Source organism: Piliocolobus tephrosceles, chromosome 5 (genome assembly GCF_002776525.5).
Source record: "Piliocolobus tephrosceles isolate RC106 chromosome 5, ASM277652v3, whole genome shotgun sequence".
Classification (NCBI taxonomy): domain Eukaryota; kingdom Metazoa; phylum Chordata; class Mammalia; order Primates; family Cercopithecidae; genus Piliocolobus; species Piliocolobus tephrosceles.
Genome location: NC_045438.1, coordinates 127,569,490 through 127,590,026, shown reverse-complemented (window position 1 = coordinate 127,590,026; position 20,537 = coordinate 127,569,490). Strand labels below are relative to the sequence as shown.

Genomic DNA, 20,537 nt, shown 5'->3' with positions numbered 1-20,537 from the left:
TGTGTGTGTGTGTGTGTGTGTGTGTGTGTGTGTGTGTGTGTGTGTGTACTGAGTTTCCTAGAATGAAACTCCATGAAAGACAAGACCACTACAAAGTCCAGCTTGCAAATAAGTCACACATATGATAGTTGCAAGAGGAGAGGAACACAGCTTATTTTGAGAAATGCAGCAAGGATTCTCAGAGGAAAGAAGCTCAGGCAGGAGAAGAAGTAGTAGCAGTTACGAAAGAGAAGACAGGCCAAATTTAGGTACCGTAGGGAAGCTTCCCAAAGGATTTAAAACTTTCATTTCACAACATTTTGACTATTGGAAGAGACTAAGTAATTGTTCACCCAACTATTTCCTCCTGAGAACACAGCTAGACTGTCTTCCAACACCTCTTGCTCTTAGAGGTGGCCACATGACGGGGTTCTGTAAGAAATGAAATTTCAAGTTTGCTACTTCCAGGGCTGTCACATAAAGCCTTCTGTGCAATCTTGAATGTTCTCTCTCTCTTCTCTCATTTGCTGCCCAGATATAGAGGATGCAGTGGAGGGCTCTGAGATTCTAGAGAACAAGAAAGCCACTAGCTGGAAGAAACTTGCATTCCTGAGTGATGCGTGGAGCAGAGCAGAGCTTCCTCACCAACCTCCATGTGATGGGAGTGAGAAATAAATTTGTTAGCATTTTTTATTACAGCAGCTAGCTAACTCTGACTAATACATTGTAGAATACTGGTATGTCCTTTGCCTCTCTGGTAGCTTCTCTGACTCCTTCCTGGAATTCTCTTTTTTCTCTCATCACCTGAACAAAAGTATCCCCCCAAAATCAGAGCTCTTCTGGCCACTTGCCTCTGGGTCAGCAAGTGACCTACTCCTGATCCCTCTTTTGAGTTCCAGATGCTCATCGGCAGCTTCTTAGGGTTAGCTGTCTTGTAGTTGCAAGCAGATGCAAACCCAAATTCATTTTCTCCCTCCCCAAACTGATTCTCCTAACTTATCTTTCACTGCCACTCACTTGTCACCAGGCTTCTCCTAGTCAAACTGGCAGTACATCCCTGTGTGTTTTCAATTCTTCCCTCTCTCTCACCAGCTACACCAGACAGAAGACCATCACTCCTCTTTCCCCCACATCCATCCCCACACTTCTGCTATCCTTGTGGCCATCTCTCTTCTCAAGCCAGGTGGTGGCACCTTAAGTCCTCTTTTCAGTGCCACTCTCTCTTCCTCAAGTTACAGCACCCTGGGCTATGGCTCTTGTGTGGACTTTTGCAATAGCTGTTCTGTTTTGTTTTGTTTTTAATTAGAAATATTTTAAGCACACGGGGAAGTATAGAGAATAATATAACACTTGTACCTATTACTCAGTTTTGTCAATCCTTAATATTTTGCTGTATTTGAAAATGAAGGGAAAAAAACAAAACTGGTTCAAATCTAGGAGATGAAAAGTTTGTTATCTCTTTCATTGTATTAGGCGGAATTTTATAGTAAACATACTTAACACTAAAATTTGTATATAGTGCCATGTTTAAATTTTTCCCTGTTCCCATGTGTTATTGCCTCCATGTTGCATAAATCACTGATGTAATAGAAACCTGATATCAATCAACACATACCTAAAATGATTTTATATGCATTTTACAGAGCAAATGCCACTGGGCTACCTAAATGCATCCATGGAACTATATATCTTTTTTCTGTGATTATTACCATAGACTCCTTGGAATTGGAATATGTGAGGTCATCTCTCTCTCTGACTATGTGTGTGTGTGTGCGTTTGTGTATAAATATATATTATATATATTACATAATTACAGGCATATTTGAAATCCCCTACCAATCTGTATATAATTGCATCTAGCTGAGATTTGAATTCTTCTGATTACTAGTGAAGTTACACATTATCTATGTGCCTTTGGTTTTTAAACTTTCTGTGTTTTATTTCTCCCTATAGCTCAATTGAAAGTGGTTTGTCCTTTTTATAGATTTGAATGAGTTCTTCATAAATTTTGGCCACTAATCTTTAATCAGTTCTATGCATTGCAAATGCCTCTCCCTGTCGGTGGCTCATCCTTTCACTTTGTTTCTGGTATCTTCTTTGGACCAAAGTTTTCAATTTTAATATAGCCAGATATGTCATATTATTTTACCCTTTATGGTTTGTGCTTTTTCACCCAGGCTGGAGTGCAGTGGTATGACCTGGGCTCACTGCAACCTCTGCCTCCCAGGTTCAAGTGATCTCATGCATCAGCCTCACAAGTAGCTGGAATTACATGCACACACCACCATGCCCAGCTAATTTTTGTATTTTTAGTAGAGATGAGGTTTTGCCATGTCGTCCAGGCTGGTCTCAAACTCCTGGCCTCAAGTGATCCACCGGCTTCAGCCTCCCAAAGTGTTGGGATTACACGTGAGCGCCATTGCTCCTGATTTTGCTTAAGAAATCATTCTGGGCCGGGTGTGGTGGCTCAAGCCTGTAATCCCAGCACTTTGGGAGGCCGAGGCAGGCAGACCATGAGGTCAGGAGATCGAGACCATCCTGGCTAACATGGTGAAACCCTGTCTCTACTAAAATATACAAAAAACTAGCCGGGTGCGGTGGCAGGTGCCTGTGGTCCCAGCTACTGGGGAGGCTGAGGCAGGAGAATGGCATTAACCAGGGAGGCGGAGCTTGCAGTGAGCCAAGATCCGACCACTGCACTCCAGTCTGGGTGACAGAGTGAGACTCCGTCTCAAAAAAAGAAAAAAAAAAAAAGAAAAAAAATCATTCTGGCCCCTGAAGTCATAAACAACTCATATTTTTGTCTAAACATTTTATTGTTGGGCTATTCACATTTAGGTTGATAACCCACCTGGAATTTATTTCTGCATAAGACATAAGGTAGGAATCTAATTTTATGTTTTTCCCCACATGGCTAGACTGTTGTATCAGCAGCATTAAATATTCTCTTCTTTCCACCTGATTCATAATGCCTGCTCTGTCAAATATCTAGTTGCCATATACATGGATCTGTTCCTTGCTCTTGATTCTGTTGCCTTTGCCAGTTTTCTATTCCAGGATTGCATGGTAATTACTATGATTTCGTAGTAAGTTTTGGTTTCTGGTGGGGTAAAGCCATCTCCTTTCCCCATAGCCTTGTTCTTCACATTTGTCTTGGCTGTTTGTTTTGATTGTTTGTCATTGCATAATGAGCTATCTCAAAACAGTGGTTTGAAACAACCACCCAAAGATCAAATATGCAGGTTGGTGAACAAAATCTTTTCTTATTGTATCATATGTGTCAAGAGCATAGGGAGATGAAGTGAAGGGAGGGCCCACTGTGTGGCCTGAAGAACGACCCGCAGGGAGAAGAAGGCTGCTTACACACTGAGACATGCACAATAGGCCTGAAGCCTCCTGGGACTCCAAAGGTCGAGGGCCAGCTCTCCCTCCCCATCCTGTCCTGGTTCTCCTCACATATCCCTCCTGTGGGGCCTGAGGTAGACAAGGATGCCCCGGTACTGAGATAAGGAAAAGGTGTACATTCCTGAGGTCATAGCTTTGGAAAGGTGCCTTCAGGCCTTTGATGGTAGCAGGAGTAGCTCTTTCCCTGGGGCAGGGTGGGGAGGAGGAACCCACATCCTCCTGTCTGGGGCCACTGGTTAATTGGGAATCTTGTCCCTTGAATTCCCCAGCTGAGTCAGCTGCACCCCTGCTCTCCCCTCTTGCCTCCTGGAGGCTTGTGTCAGGAAAGGTCATGCTTCCCCCATCCTCTCCATCCTCCTCTGGTACCTTCAGCATTCCTCTAGCTGTAGCCATAACTGCTTTATATTGTCATTGTTTTTCCATGCATCTCCCCAACACACACACACATACACACACACACACATGAAATCTTTAAGGGAACAGGGACCCAGAAGCATAGTGGTTAAAACTTCAGAGTCTAGAATTCATCATTTACTAACTATGTGAATTCAGGAAATTACTTAACCTCTCTGTGCCACAATATCTACATATGTAAAATACCTTACAGGGATGTTCGAGCCATTCATCCATGAAAAGGAATCCGGCACTCCATAAATGTTGTCTTACTAGAATTAATCTCTGTATCCTCAACCCTGAGCACAGTGCCTGACAGTCAGTAGCCACCCCTAAATGCTTGTGTAATTTATACAGATCAGTCAAAACTGTTGGAGCTGGCCAGGGTGGTGGCTCACCCCTGTAATCCCAGCACTTTGGGAGGCTGAGGCGGGATGATCACATGAAGCCAGGAGTTCAAGACCAGCCTGGCCAACATGGTGAAACCCCATCTCTACTAAAAATACAAAAATTAGCCAGGATTGGTGGCGCACATTTTTAGTCCCAGCTACTTGGGAGGCTGAGGCAGGAGAATGGCTTGAACCTGGGAGGTAAGGCGGAGGTTACAGGGAGCCAAGATCATGCCACTGCACTCCAGCCTGGGTGACAGAATGACTCTGTTTCAAAAAATAAAAAATAAATAACGTTGGAGTTCTAGGTCTGGGTAAATTCTTTGGGTTTTGACAGTTCGTGAGGGTGGCTCCTGGTGCTGCAGCCAGACCCATGCAGACAGGAAACCCAAGTCAAGGATCATTTGGTGGAGATGGGCTCTCCCAGTGGGCATGTAGTCTAAAATATACACCAAGCACGAAGGCACTGTCAAGAGCCTGTAACTATGAAGGACCAGAGGTCAAATGAGGCCACAGTTCAACGCCAGTGACCGTCTCAAAACAGAGCTAGGTCAGGTGGAAAGGCACGGTGCAGCAATTGCCTAGCCTTCAGCAATCAGATCCAGCTTGCAGGAGGAGACTAGGGCAGGCAGGGCAGGACTGGAACCTCAGGAGTCAGGGTGACACCCAGAACACCCCATTTTCTCTTGTTCCCCATCTCCCTTAGCCTGAGTGTCTGGCCCTACAGGCCTGCATGGTTTGTGTCCCCATGGAGCCACAGGCTGAGGACAGAACCACATGCTTGACACTGGGACCCTAGAAGGTGGATGATGGCAGCAGAGCTGTCACAGTCAGAAGTAATAGGAGCTTACTTACCTTCCTCCCAGAGGAACACCTCATCCTCGCAGCCTGGCCCTTCAGACCTCACACCTCCCACCCTTCTCCTCTCCATCCCCATCTCTTTCTGGCCACAGTGTAGCCTGATCTCAGTCTCATCCTGTGGACAAGGCTGATGTCTCACTGTGACTGAGGACAAGCCAAGTCCTATTTGACAAAAGCATTCACAAGCCGGCTGCCTAAGGAGGAGATGGTGAGCTCCCTGCCCTTTGACAGATGGAGGCAGAGACTTCATGACTCCTTGCTGGGGTTTGTAGAGAGGGTTTTGGCGTCCCATTGGAAGCTAGAATCAGGGACCTTTAAGGTCACCATTGGGAAGTCATGAATCTGCAACTCCAAGCAATCTTCCCCATGATGTAGCAGGACACCACTTCTGGTCACTTGGCCTGAAGTTCCCAGAGTTCAAAGTCACTTCTTGGGGATACACAATAAAAAGGGGACCCCTGGCTCCAGAAGGGCCCTTTGGAACATACGTGGGCCAAGCAGGAGGCAGCCCCCAGCCCACTCTGTTTGAGTAAGATGCAGCTAGCAGACTGGATAATGATCCTGTGCAAGGCAGGGGAGCCCAAATCAGTTTTACTGGAGCTGTGTGGATGGCCATAGGGAAGGAAGGTCCCTCGCCACACGCTGCCTGGCAAAGACAGGGCAAGGGCTAGGGCCAGGGAGACTCCTGAGCAGTAGGCACTACCCACATCCTGGCATTCCTTCTGGCAAGGTCGTAAGAATCTCATGTGTAGGAGATTTTAAATCAGGAGGACAGGGAAGAGAAGAGGGATCTGGCCTGGGGGTTAGGGCAGGGGCAGAACTCCTCAGCCTGGCTTAGAGGTCCTGAGAGGACAGTTAAGGGAGGGGTCTCTCAAGGACATAGGCACCAATAAAATACTTGCACAATCTGTCAGGATTTCATAGCCCTTGGTCAGAAAGGAAGTGATGGCCAGAGGGAGGCGAGAATTAGGTTACTCAGAGGCACTGGGTCCCAGACCCTATCTACCTGGACTCTGTCCTAGTAGGCCCTGGGGAACAGGGGGGCAAGTGTCCAGAAATTTCCTCCATGATCTTATCACAGGCCTCAGACTCAAACCTTCTGCCCTCTAGTTGATAAGTACTTGACTTTGCTTTGCTCCTCCTTCCTCACATCCCTTTAAGAGGAGGTGGCCCCTGCTGGTTGGTAGCTGTCTTTGCCACATGGAGGTCATCCATCACTGGTAAAGCAGCTCTATATCATGTGAGTACTTGATAAGTGCTCACTGTCCAGTGAATTCTTCCTTCAGTTCCCAGGCCAGTAGCACCAGATCACCTCAGAGCTTGTTAAAAGTGCATCATCAGGCTCCATGCCAGATATATTAAGGCAAAGTGTCTTAGGCGAGGCCCAGGAAACTGTTTTAACAAGCTCTTCAAGTGGTTTTTATGCACACTCAAGTTTGAGTAGCACTGAGCTAAATGAGCACTTGGTAGGGATGTTATTTGTAGAGCTGATTCCGAAGTTATACAGAGGGTTGATCAAGATGACTTTAGATTGTTTGAATTCTGCAATTCTGTGATTCCAAGAGTCTCAGATCTTTAGACAAGACAGACTTACCCAAGGGAAACTGCCCAGTCTCTAGCCCCTGCTAGGAGAGCATCCTAGGGGAGCCATGTTGTCTGCCATGTGACACCCTTCCCCACAGCTGACTGAACCAATAGCAGCCAATCCACAAGCTGGTTCATGACATGTGAGACATGAAAAGCTGCCTCCCACAGGGGTGAATGGCAAAGCTGGGTTAGCCAACTTCTCTTTTTCTCTAGGAAATTTGAATGGGGAAACATAGACAAAGGAAACACGTAGATAAGCCAAGCACGAGGGAGCAGGGGAATGAGTAGTCACCAGTGCGAGTCAAGGTTTAGAGTAAATAGGTACTAAGAGTAAGTATAAGCCAGGAAATTAAAAAAGACAGGAATAAAGTTGCGCAGGAAAGCTGTGGTACTGCTGTCCCAGGGAAGGGTCATTCTTACTCACAGTGGTTTTCTCCTTTTGGACGTCATCATAAACATGGTAGGATTCACCCTTGCCTGCAAAGAAGACAGTCAAGGTTAAGCAGGGAATCTCTCCCAACCCAACTCCTGTGGAAACATGAGGGAGATATTGGGGTCCTGGCTGGGCAGAAAGGACTTTGTTGGGAAAAAGGCCAGGGCTGGATCAGTGGCCATGTTCTGCCTGGGGAGGTCCCCAGCGCCCAGCAAGAGTGGTGTCCAGGGATACGAAGGAGCAAAACAAACTGGCTGTCTGTGGTTAATGTGCATAAAATCCATAAACTTAATTATCAGTTCCAGATCACTGAAAATTCCAAATTTAAAATTACCTGAGTATAATCTATTTGCTGATGAAATTATATGTAGTACTGTCTTTCCAATTTTTTGAACCAGGAACTCCAGTGTGATTCACAATTTACTTACTACCACATATGCAAACACACTCATACACTCTCACACCCAGACACATGTTCACACACACTCCTAAAACAAAAGTTTAACAAAAAAATGGGTAAAGCATTATGACATTATGCTCTTCTGTTATGTTTTTATAAAAATCCTATTGTGATCCATTAAATTGAGTTTACACTGATTAAAAATATATATATAAAATTTTACAACCCACTGATTTCTTTGGATTTTCATAGCTCGAAAAACTAAAACCAATGAAGTCCAATATAATTCTGGCCCACTCCCATGTTTCAATCTTGTCAGCAGAAACATCTTCAGTGTATAGGGTTATTAAGCTCATGGTACCTATATGCCAAACAAACCAACCAACATAAAACAGCAAGAAAGGAGGTAACATTCATTAAAGGGGACTAATCTGATAAATCTTACACAAGATGCTGCAGGTTTTTTTTGTTTTAAAAGTCTTAACCTAAAAGATGGCAATAAGACATGATCCAAAATGGATACTAGCATACCTAGTTGTAGACAAATTGGCATTGAGTTGAATTGACTTTGGGTGAGCTGACCTGGAGCCTTAGAAGATGACAGGTCCACCACCCTCAGGGCTGCCGAGGCTGTTGCTCTGCCAGAAGGGAGGAAAGCCATTTGGGGATCCCAGGGGATCTTGGCCACTTTACCTCTCAGGCCCCAGTTTCCTGGTTGGTAAAATGAGCATAAGAATCCTTGTCCTCGTGGCTCTCAGGCTGCCTTAGAAATGGCTAAGCACTTGGCTGTCTGCTCAGAGCCAGCGACCAGGACTCACCTTTCCTAGCTCTTCCTCAGGCTTTCTGGAGGTACTGATTGCTGAGAAGGACGAGCAATAGCAGCAGCACAACAGCCACTGCCACACCCAGGATGATGGACTTGACTGGGGGGCTTTGGAATAAGGACCCACCTGGTGAGGAAAGTCAGAGCCCAGACCAACCTCCTGCCCTGAAAATCATCCCTCCCGCCATGCCTGTTGTCTCCACAGGCCCTCCCCAGCTTCCAGCCTGTCCTGAGGTTCCCTTCGGCTCAGCTGACCAGTAGGCAGCCATGTGGTCGGGGGCTCCGCTCCACAAGCCATGTTGTCTAGGGCAAGTTATTCCACCTCAGGGTCGGTTTCTTTCTCTGTAAAACTGGAATGTTGGTTCTATCTCAAGTCCTTGTCTCTTTCCCTTTTGCAACTGTTATCCCTTGACTTTCTATCTGGTCTCCTATGGCAGGGTCTCCACCCAGCTCTCCTGGTACCCTTCCCTTAACAGTTCTGTCTCAGGTCCTTAAGCTCAACCCTTCTCTAGGAGACGCAGTGAGCTCTCAGAGTATACTGATGTCATTGACAAATGACTCTCCCAGATAAAAAATACATTTTAATAGGTCCCATTTTAAGTCAAAGGAAGAACACAAAGGTAGACTGTTTTATACCAGAGCAGGCTTTTAGGGAAGATGTCTGGGGTGTCAAATGTCAAAGGGGAAGGACAAGCAGTTCAGGGACATCTCTCAGCTGGGGTATCAGCACCCCTTGGTTTCTGGTTTAATCTCTTGATGCAAGAAAGTATGGTTTGCAAGAGCCCAGCGTTCATCGTCTGCAGCGATGGTGGATGGAGAGAAGGGACGAGAGGACAGAGGCTGGAAGACACTGTCAGTGCCCGTGACTGGGGCCTGGAAACCATCAGGCAGAGGTAGAAAGCAAAGCAGGCCACAGGTTGTGGTAACTACAGAGTGTGCCCTTTCCCTAGACCCACAGTCCTCTGGGATAGCTCTCCTGCTCTTACAGGTACATGGTCAAGGGCTGGAAGGGGGACAGAGGTGAAAGAAACAGCCCTGGTCATATTCTATGCACTGGACTGGGCCCTTCAAGTCCGTATTCTCCTTGAATAGTCACAACAACCCTGTAAGACAAAGGTTGCTGTCCCCCTCCCTTGGCCCTGCTCCCCTTCCCCTCACCTGAGGCCAGGAGTACCAGCAGGACTCTCAACAGCGGGTGTGTGGCCTCCAAGGTCATGGGTCCTCTTCTTGAGCCGGGATGGTGGGAGGAAAGTGAGGGAACGGGGAACCCCTGGGGAGCGGGAACCAGGGCTGGCAGGATCTGGCCCTGGGGATGAATTGCTGAGGAAGGCAAAGCCTCCCTTGAGGAAGCAGGAGGCCGGTGAGGAAGCGGGACGCCTTGGCCTATATGACCCCCTCCAGCTGCAGGGTCTATATCTGGGCCTGGAAAAGCCTCAGCCTGTCCTCTGTAGCTCCTGCTGGGCTCCTCTGGCCCCAGCCTCTTCCCGCTTGTCAGGCCACCTCCCTCCCACTGGGGCTGTGGGTGGGGAAAGCTGGGAAAGTCCAGGAAGAAACTATGATGAAATAAAAAGCTCTTTCTCCTCTCTCCCCTCTGTTCTACCACTTCCTCCCCAGCCTGAAGTTTCTCTTCCTCACCCAGCTAACACACAGGCTGAAGGTGAGTGACAGTGTTAGGGGGCCTTTTGGAGGTCTGACCAGAACCTGAAGACCCCCGGTTCCCAGAGTTCAGAGACTTCATGCCAGGCCTGCCTGGGAACTGGGGAGTTCCATGGGGACAGGAGGGGAAGAGGAGAAAAGAGATGGAGATTTACTTCCAGGAATGGAGGTGCAGGGGGTGTCTATGGCAAAGGTGGGAGAGAGTAAAGCCTTGGGAGGGGAAGATGGGGATGGGAGGAGGAGGGGAAAGGGTATCTCAGCCCCCAGATCATCTCCTTCCCCAGCTCTGAGCTGCCATAATCACTCCAGAGCCTTTGATGAAAGACGACACTAATCAAACACATTTTTAAACAATTGTCGTTATATGAACTGCAGAAAATCAATTTTCACAGGTTATTGACAGTGAATAAACAACAAAGAAAAGAAAAACTGTAAAACTGTGGTGCTGCAGGTGGGTTCCTGGGCACAGAGTCAGGTGCAGATTAGCAGTGGAGATTTAAAGCGCTCTGGGACCAACGTCTGGGGAGGAGAAGAGCAGGAAGCAGGCCTCAGTCAATTCAGAAAGTCTACTTTGCCAATGTTAAGGACAGGCCCACAAGAGCCTCAGGAGCCCTGATGACAGGTGCCCAAGGTGGTTGGGGCACAGCTTGTTTTTATACATGTTAGGGAGACATGAGACATCAATCAATATATGTAAGATGTACATTGGCTCGGTCTGGACCAATGTACATTTGGCCCAGGGTGGGTGTGGACGGGGTAGTGGGAAAGGTGGCTTCCAAGTCGTAGATAGATAACAGACAAAAGGTTGCATTCTTTTGAGTGCTCTATCAGTTTTTCACTGAATACACAATTTACTCTGGCTCAGTGAATCTGCATTTTTACATAAACAATAGGGCAGAGAAGCACTCAGATATGCATTCATCCCAGGTGAGCAGAGGGATGACTTTCTGTCCTACACCTGTGGAGATCAGCTAACAGTTTACATTGCCAGGGTGAAAATCAACACAACTGTTTTAGGGCCAAGATCTTGAGGCCCACAAAGAATTGTCTTGTGGGCAAATTGTGAGGGAGGTATATAGTTTTTAAATCTTTGTAGTTATCTTATTTAGGAATAAAATGGGAGGCCAGTTTGCCTGCTGTAGCTCCCAGCTTTACTTTTCCCCTGGCTTAGTGATTTTGGGGTTCTGAGATTTATTTTCCTTTCACAGGCAGAAGGAGAAGTCAGATTGCAATAGAGGCCATAACGAGACTCAGGCTATCCTGGGAGGAGTTCCGAAGATAGGATAGCCCTTGAGGACTTGTCAATCAGTCAGGGGAAGTGGGGTGTCCTGGAAGGGGAATCTGGCCTTGGCAAGGTGGCTCTCTGTAGCTGAGGAAGACTCCAAGGGAGCTGGCAGAGGAGACCTGCCCTCACTCCTAATGTCCTGCACGAGGAGCCGGCAGCACGGCATCCACTCTCTCGATTTGATCCAAAGTGAAGGCACGTTGCAGCCATTGAAGAGAACTGTAAACCTAATGCCTGCTTGCTGGACTCCATGCAGGCATGTCTACATCCAGGAGGTGCTGGATTTACTTTATTTGTTCTTCCATTGGCCATGATGATCAGCCCTTCCCAGGTGTGTTCTATGTCCACAGCCTGTTGCTCAGGAAGCTTTGTTGTCTCACCTGCTAAAGTGAGCAGCCTGTCCAATGCCCCACCTGCCCTGCATCTTCCTGCCGTGGATCTGCTGTGGATCTGGGTCCCCGGAGCTTCAAGAAGAAGGTTGAGAGAGGAGGGAGGAAGTGAAAGGCTGGCGTGTTTGGGAAAGTGTCCAGTTGGGGCTGGGGATATGAGGCTTGGTCTGTAGCTCCTCAGTCCCCTGTGTCCTTACCATGGAAGTTCATATGGGAGCAGGCTCCTAGGGTGAGCAAATTGTGCTGGTTCACTTGGTTCCAGGAACCCCTTAGGGGCAAACAGGGACAGTTGGTCACCCTCACGGCTACCGTGCCCTACTTCAGGACACAGCTAAAGGCCTCCTCTTGGGTCCAGCAACCACCTGGTGTATGGCCATGTCCCCTTCCACCCTCCACAGCCCCTTCTCGTCAAGCCTCCCCACGGCTCCCAGCTGCCATGGCCTATGCATTCTCTGCAACTAGATCTCACCTCCTGACTCCGCCCCATGGTTTGGGCCTCAGATAGAGCCCCACCTCCTCCCTGAAGCCTGCCTGGCTGGCCAGAGCCTGCAGGATTCCCAGTTCCCCCATCTTGGAAGGACTTGAGGACCTCCTATCTCTTGCACTGTGGCGTCTGACCACACAGTGTAAGGTCTGGGGTGTACCCAGCAGTGCCGTGTCTCCCATCCCTCAGAGGCTGTGAGCAGATTGAGGCCAGGGCTGGCTCCTGTTCTTTCCCAGTGTGTCCCACCTCACTTAATGCTGAGCTGTGTCCATGCAACTGTTCTGCACACATTACTGGAAAGCGATCCTGATCCAGACCCCAAGAGGGGGCTCTTGGATCTCACACAAGAAAGAATTCAGGATAAATCCATGTGGTAAAATGAAAGCAAGTTTATTAAAAAAGTAAAGGAATAAAGAATGGCTACTCCATAGAGCAGGAACATGGGCAGCTTAGCTGCTTATATTTATTGTTACTTCTTGATTATATGCTAAACAAGGAGTGGATTATTCATGAGTTTTCCAGGAAAAGAGTGGGTAATTCCTGGAGCTAAGGGTTCCTCCTCTTTTCAGACCATATAAGGTAGCTTCCTGATGTTGCCATATCATTTGTAAGCTGTCATGGCGCTGGTGGGAGTGTCCCTTAGCATGCTAATGCATTATAATTTACATATAATGTGCCAATCTATCTCACCCTGTGATTTAGAATGCCTAACATCTGGGAATGCAGCCCAGTAGGTCTCAGCCTTATTTTACCCAGCCTCTATACAAGATGGAGTCACTCCAGTTTAAACACCTCTGACACACATACCCGAGGAAGTGAGAAGAGGCTTCAGAGCTCATCTCCACCCTCCTATTACAGTCTCACCAATGCACCACAATGTAGCAGTCTCTTGTTGTTTGAGGTATCACTGGAGTTCTTTGTCTCACAACCATGAAAATTAAGAAGCATGGACACCAAGGATGAGGTTGGAGTTTAATGAGTGAGAAGAGAAAGCTCTCTGCTGTAGAGAAGGGGCCTGAAAGAGGGTTGCCATTTTTACAGTTGAATGCAAAGGTTTTTATAAGAAACTGATGAGGACTGGGTAATCATTTGCATAAGGCAAATGGTAGCTTCACCGTGTCCTTCTAATGTGCATGTGGGCCCTTAGCTTGAGTTACTCCATATTGCTTTGTTCCCCTTATTGCACATGTCAGGGGACGAAATTTTTCATTGTGGGCATGTTTGGGCAAGTCACCTGTGTAGTCTGTCTTATCTGTGAGGCTGTGAACATGTCTTAGCCAAGCCCCCCTGTGCAAATTCCTGTATCTGTGCCTGCAGCTTGATTTTTCAGGCCGTTCTTTTGTTTAAAAGAATTCAACCAAGAACCCACCCTAACTGCCTGCCTGACTGGTTTCTTCCTTTCTCCTCTCTCACTCCTTTTCCAGATGAGGAAACAGGATCAGAGAGGGATAGTGACTTGCCAAGTTCACACTGAGATGAGTCCACTCTGTACCCTCCCCTCCTCAAAAGAGGACCTTTCCAAAGGGACTGTCATCAGAGGGACCCCAACATCCATATAGTGATGACAATTGGGAACAGATAGGACAAAACTAAGAAATAGAATAATAGAATCCTAAGGTCTTAAAAGCAATGTGGGAAACAACGTTAGAGCTAGAAAACAACTTAAGAAACAATAGTAATGAGGCATTTGCATCATTGTACAATGCTAATACTATTTTATCTTGAAAACAATCTTGAGAAGTAGGAATTATTGTCCTCTTTCAAAAGAGAGGAAAAATTAGGCCAAGGGTTAGTGACTTGCTGAGGGTCACACAGTGACAGAGTGGCATCCTGGTCCCTGTCCCTGACTTATTCCCTAGGGATCCTCCCCTTGGGCATCTCACTCTCAGAGGAAGCAGGTTCATCAGTGGTGCTGGTGGGAGCTCTTGGGGAGCTGTTTTCCCCCAGGTAGGTTAAGCTCCCTCCTATTACACAACAGGATGGTGGCTACACCATCATGATAGGGAGAACAGCTATCATAGATGGTTGCTTGCTACAGAGATGGGTGTGTGTTTGTGTGTGTGTGTGTGTGTGTGTGTGTGTGTCTATCTGTCTGTCTGTCTGTCCTGGGACCAGAGCCATCAGTTCTTCAGCCTCAGTCTTCCCTCTATTGCCCTCTCCTGGACATAGGGAAGAAGTGCCTCCTCCCTGCTGTCTCCCAGGATTACTCCCTGCCTCTTCCACTCTCCCCACATCCATCCTGAAGTGGCCCCTCTGGCTGTCCATCAAGGTCCTGGTTGTGTCACTCTCCTGGCCATTAGAACGTCCCTGACCCAGGATTGAATGCACAGTTGTCACATTTATCCCCAGGTGCTATTCCAGTCACTCCAGGTCAGTAGACACCTGTGTGTGTGTGTGTGTGTGTGTTTGTGTGTGTGTGTGTGTGTGTGTGTGTAGGGGAATCCAGGCTGCATTCTCCAGCCTTCACTGCTGGACCCCAAGCCAGTGGTCTGGACAATAGAGGCTGAGTCCGAGCCCTGAGTCAGTGGGTGGGAGGCAGAGTCCTCGGGCCATTGGGTCCCTGGCCAGAGGCTACTTGGGCTCCATTTTCCCTGTCCTCCTGCCTGGGCCGGTCCTCCAGGCTGTGGTCAGTTCCAAGTTGCTGTCTTCACTGTGTCCCAAGTGTGTGTCTTCTCTCTCTACCCTGAGGAGTAAGAGTGGGGGAGTGGGGGTGCTCCACCCTTCCTCTGAGCCATGGTCTCCCCACCAGTGTCTGTGGGGTGAGCACCCTCCATACAGAGCCAAAGTCTCAGGCACCCCAGGGTATGGACTTGCTGGAGGCTGCTGGGTCCCCTGTGGGAACTCAGACTTGGAACCCAGGTGTAGAAGCTGGGGGAGAGAGCCCCAAGTCCAGCCTCTGCACTTCAGTCTTGGGAGAGGCTGACCCTGCAGCCCAGAAGCTCTTAGCTGCCTGGTCACAGCTTTCTAAGGAGGCAGCGGCCAGCAGGTGGCAGCAGTGAGAGCATGGGCTCTGCAGGGTCCCAGGACAGGAGGGAGGAGCAGCCCCAGTCAGGGCAGGGCCATCCAGAGGCCCAGCAAAGAACACCTGGCCCGACAAGGGAAGCTGCCAACTCCTCTGTGGGTCCCCAGCTTTTAGTCACTGTTTCCTCTCCTCCAGGATGAGACATCACCACCTCTGGGAATCGTGAGCCCGACTCTTTCTTCCCTAACCTTAGGGGAGGCTAAAGCAGAGCAGAGGGAAGCAGAGGACACAGTGGCCCTGGTAGGGAGGGCAGCTCAGCCTGATAGGGTTTCTGAGGCAGATGGGAGCTGAGGTTCTCTGTAAACAGCACTCTCAGTGTTCCCCTGCCTCCACCAAGAGCCCTGGAGTCTGCAGCTCTGAGCAGAAACCACTGGGCACATTTCCTTGGGACTTTCTGACTGATGCCCTTTGCTCTGGGCCCCTCCCCAGGTTCCTGCCGCCCAGGAGAACGCTGGGCTGTGGGGCTGCTCAGGATGGCAGCCTCTGGTTTTGGGAAGTCCTGGGTGAGTCCAGCACTGCACAAGTCCTCCAGCTTCATCCGATCTAGACTGGCCCCAATCTGTACCCCTCCTCTAGCCCCCTGGGGCCACTCTGGGAGAAGCTCCCCACCCCATGCTTAAGTGGCCTCAGATCAAGCAGACTTCCACACGGGGCTCTGGTCTTCTAGGTAGGTCACCTCTAGAAGGATCGCTGCACATGCTGTAGCCTGCAAGAAACAGGGAGAGCTGAGGAAGGGCCCTGCCCTGCTCACAGTGCCCCGATGCTCTTCCACCAGCCCCAGCCCCTTTCTGACTCTGCCTCTGGTTCCTTCCAGGTCACCACCTTAAGGCTGTGCTGGGTGGTCTCCACCTGGCCGCCCTCCGCCCCAGGTGGAAGCCTCACGGTCCTTTTGACTGGACACAGGCCAAGGGCCATATCACTTGGGGACTTGAGGTCATAACCCTTAGTGCAGTTACCCAGAGCTCTGCCCTCAGGAGGCTGGGAGGTGGGCTCTACTCACTTGCCATGTATCTCTTCTTCCAAAACCCATAGACCATGATCAGTATCAGCACCAGGAGGGTCGGCACCACCACAAGCACAGTGGAGTAAACTTCCTGGTGCCTGAGGAGAAGGGACAGGGCAGAAGCGGGTGAGCACCAAGGTCCCCCATCCTAACCCACTTTGGGTTCGGACCAGCAGCAGAAACCCTGAGAGCACACCCTTCTTAGGGTAGACAGCCACTCTCTTCCTTGCAGACTTGGCCATAGAAGCAAGTGTGACATCTGGAGTTAAGAGGAGGACGTCCCCAGGTAGAGGGGAGCATCTCTCTACTTTGGTACCTCTCCTCCATTATGCCCCCAAATCTGTTCATCAGTGAGGATGAGGATTCTAGGAGACTCCCATTTGTGGCTAAGAGATCAAGATGCTTGCTCTTCTCGAGGAGCTTGAGGATGCCTCTTCCCCACTCTGTCCTCTGTAGCAGATGCTGTTGGGCCCCTGCCTGTATCCCCTTGCCAGTATCATTTCCACATACAGATCACCAGCACCTCCTTTCCTGTGGGCGGGGGGCTGAGGCCTTTCTCTTGTCACTAGAGTCCTCCATGCCACACACAGCAGGCAGCCCTCTACCGATGACCAGTTGGAGTTGGTATGTAACTACACGGACTCCTCTGCCCTGTAGATGTGTGTTTGACGCTGGATCTGACTCTCCCCATTGGGATTAGGCTCTTGTGCACAGTAGCCGCCTGGTTAAGTACTCTTTATTAGAGGTCTTCCCTGCCCTGTTCCACTCCCCTACCTTTTTTTCAGTGTTCCATATAAGATGCATATCCCTACCTCAGAGTCAGCTTCTCTAGAGAAACCCAAAATTAAAGCAACCCCCATTTTCCACTTCCTACTCCATGAGGTACATCCTTGCCCCGTCCTCACCCTCTCCTCTCCATCCATAGACTCTTCAGGCCACCCATCCCCTGACATGCTAATCTCTGACTCTCATCCGGCCTGGCCCTAATTCTACCAACTCTCATTGCCCTCTACCCTCATCTCCACAACCCCTGTCTCCCCTGATACTCCTCCCACTGACCTTCTTCTCTGACTCTCCTCCCTCACAACCTTCATTTCCCCCCATCCTCATCCCCCTGACCCTAATGCCCCCAACTCTCATAGTCCTCTGCCCTCATCCCTGCAACCCTCATCTCCCCCCACCTTTATCCCCGACCCTCCTCTCTGCTGATACTTTGCCCACCTTCCTCCCCCATCTCTTCTCCCCACTGACCCTCCTCCTCCCTGATCCTCTTCCCCCACCTCCTTTTCCCTGCCCCTCCTGCCCCCACCCTTCTTTCCCCTGCCCCTCCTCCCCACTGACCCTCTTTTTCTCTGCCCCTCCTCTCCCCACCCTCCTTTCCCCTGACCCTCATCCCCAGGGACTCTCTTTTCTCCTGGCCCCTTTCTCCTGCCCTTCCTCCCCATGACCCTCCTTTCCCCTGCCCCTCCTCTCTCCTGCCTCTCCTCTCCATCGCCATCCTTTATGTCACTTCCAGTCCCCCACCTCCCATTCAGAAGCAGGCCACATTGGGTTCCTGGGGAGCAAAAGGGGAAGGTCAGATATGAGACTTGCACCTCCAGGTCTGTTTGGGCACTAGGTGCTAGTGCCACTCAACCCAGGCCCCATGGGTACCTGATGGAGGGTATGGAGGGTAGTCTGTTGAGCAGAGATCTGCTGGTGAGGCAGAGCCCTGTGGTGGGCGATCTGGTGCTGAGGTGCCCAGACTTAGTGGAGATGGATTCTGGGCCAGCAGAGGAGTCCCTGGCATTGCCGGGAGACGCAGTCACTGTCTGGGACCCCGTGGTCCTCCTGGGTCCCTGGCTGGTGGTGCTGGTGGCAGTGAAGCTGTAGCCTCTCTTGGAGGCAGGTCTGGTGGAGGCCAAGAGTCTAGGCAACGTGAGGAGTCCCGGGGTGAACATCGTCACGCCAGTGGTAAAAGGGGCATCAGGGCCTGAGGTAGGAGCTTGGCCAGTTGTGACAGTTCCACTCTTGAGGCTGTTGGCCAGATATGTGAAAGGAGTGTTCCTCTCAGTTTTGGGAGCTGAAGGACAGAGAGGGAGGAATGTTAGACTGACTTGGGGACCTCAATGCTGGGAGCAGATCCTGGCAGCCCACACAGTTGCCCGGAAGCCTGGATGGGGGCCTGTCCTCTTCTCTTCTCCTTGACCTTGGGCCTAGGATTCTGGCTGCTGAGTGATCAGATGTGTATTTGTTCGGAAAATAATATCAGGAGGAAGGAAGTAGGCATACTGAAGAAGGGAGAGACTACCACAATTTCTTTTCCCCTCCCATGTCAGGCCACCTGTTCCCTCTCCATCCCCATTTCTCTGTCATCACTTTCCAGGCCCTCTTCATTCCAATGGGCCAAAAAGATTTCCAAAAAATAATGTCGAACAGAGACTATTCCAGCTGTTCCATAATTGATAAGTAGCGTCCAGAGATGAGGACAAGGAGACATTAAGGGCCTCAAATTCCAAAGAAAGCTGCAGTCAGTTGGGGTCAGACACTTTCCTTGGGGACTCACTAAGAGATATCAAACTGGTCCTGCTACACTCACCATCAACCCAGCCCTTTTTCACCCCATTTTCTAGAAGAAGCCTGGGTTTTGGATAGTGGATGAGGAGGGAGGTGGAGGAGCTGTGAGGCATCGACCTAGCAGTGAGTGTTGATTTTGTCTCAGCACAGAATGAGAAAATTGGAAACAGAGGCTGCTACATCCCACTACTGTGCATGGAAAGGGCAATTTCCTAAGGGCCAAATGGTCTTCATGGAAAGTGGCTGAGCTTGAGCCATTTTTCTAGGGAAGGGGACCCAGAGCAAGCAGCATTGGTAAGGATAGGGATAGAGCAAGAGGCTCACCTGGAGTCAGAGCTCCCACATCATCATACTCAGCAGTGGGGACACCCCTAAAGAACTCTTCAGAGAACTCACACATTAGTGCCTTGGGAGAGTATGTGGACACTCAGAGAGGATCTCAAAGGGCTGGCAGACAAGGAATGACATCCAACAGAGATAGCATTCCTACAACACTCAGTTAAGCCACATAACCATCTCCCCCTCCCTCATTCCTACATCAACACACTAAGAGGGCCAAGAAGAGGTAACTAAGAGGAACCCCGCCTTCTCCACAGCCCAAGATGCAGGATGGGGAGCTGGGCAGCCAGCAATCTTCTTTTTCCACTTTAGGTGCCTTGGACCATACAACCTGGTCTTCAGGGACAGTGGAATATCCTACACTGCTGGATGACTAGAGTTTGTAGTTGGACTAAGGATTTTTTTATTTCCTAATAACCGAAAAGGTCCTGCAAAGTTGAAATCTTCACAAATTATCCTTAAGAGGTAGAAAGTGAGATCTGACATAACACGATTAGAGGAAATGATGAGAAAAAATAAAAGCATGTAATGTTTAATGTTTCTATCCCTACATATTAAGACTTCAGTGAACCAGTTTCAACTTCTCTGGGTCTCACTCGGAACTGGAGAGGGGAGGAATGAGATTTGGCTCCACATTTTAGCGACAGCATTTTCTCTAGTTTAGACCCCATGGAAGATGGAGATGCAATTGGGTTAGGTGAATGGGGAAGGGTGGATAGTAAATTGCATAATTACTGGCTGCCTTTTTCGGGCTCTTTAGCTGACTCCTTTCCCTTTTCTATCTAATAAATGTGGAAGGACCCCATGGCTTGGTGCTCCACTCTTTTTTGCCCACACTCAAGGGAGAACTTTTAGATCTTGATATTTTTAACAATTTTATTGAGATATAACTCACATCCCATTTATAGTATAAAGCTCAATGGCTCTTTATTATGGTTACAAAGTTATGCAACCATCATCACAGTGAGTTTCAGAACATCTTCATCATCTCCAAAAGAAACCCCTTACCGTTTAGCTATGACTCTGTATCCCCTTTTCCTTCCCCCAGCCTTGGGCAACCACTAATCTACTTTCTGTATCTGTAGATTTCTCTAATTCCCTGGACTTAAAACACTATCTTTATAGAGATACTTTCAAATATATACCCCAGTTCTGACCTCTCACCCGAGCTCCAGGCAGATATATCACTGCTGGCTGCATTTCCCCACTTGGGGTTCTAGGAGGTATCTTAAACTTAACATGACAAAAGAGAGCTCTTGATTTTTCTCCTCCAAATTAGCTCCTCTTTCAGATTTACCCTGCACTATCAAGGGGACCATCATCCACCTGCTGATCAAATAGAAAAACCCTGGATCATCCACGATTCCCCCTTTTGGCTCACCTCCAAATCCTGTCCTACCTCCAAAACAGATGAGCTGAACAGAAAATCTGAAAAACAGATTTGAGCCCATTCACATCTCTCTGCCACTAGTGCCTACATTGTACTCCAGGCTACTGCTATTTCCAGCCAGATGCCCACAATGGCCTCTCTGC

At 49.0% G+C, this 20,537-nt stretch overlaps 2 protein-coding genes across 5 annotated transcripts in view; both read right to left on the bottom strand.

Moving 5' to 3' along the window:
• TREM2 (triggering receptor expressed on myeloid cells 2) overlaps nt 1–9,746 on the bottom strand; it is a 33,311-nt gene extending 23,565 nt beyond the window's left edge. For 3 of the 4 annotated variants that reach the window (XR_002731731.1, XR_002731732.1, XM_023212762.2), the window contains exons 1-2: nt 9,429–9,746; nt 7,035–7,091 (exon numbers count right to left, since the gene is read on the bottom strand). Coding sequence is in view for 1 of the 4 variants with exons in the window: in XM_023212762.2 (XP_023068530.1) it covers nt 7,035–7,091; nt 9,429–9,486 (115 nt within the window). In the remaining 3 variants the exon portion in view is untranslated. The remainder of the gene's footprint in view (nt 1–7,034; nt 7,092–9,428) is intronic. The other variant, XR_002731733.1, reaches the window with a different exon arrangement.
• A 2,766-nt stretch (nt 9,747–12,512) lies between these two features.
• Nucleotides 12,513–20,537, bottom strand: part of TREML2 (triggering receptor expressed on myeloid cells like 2) — a 100,498-nt gene continuing 92,473 nt past the window's right edge. The window contains exons 6-8 of the mRNA XM_023212761.3: nt 17,763–18,171; nt 16,107–16,207; nt 12,513–15,812 (exon numbers count right to left, since the gene is read on the bottom strand). Of these exons, the coding sequence (XP_023068529.1) occupies nt 15,733–15,812; nt 16,107–16,207; nt 17,763–18,171 (590 nt within the window). The 3' untranslated portion in view covers nt 12,513–15,732. The remainder of the gene's footprint in view (nt 15,813–16,106; nt 16,208–17,762; nt 18,172–20,537) is intronic.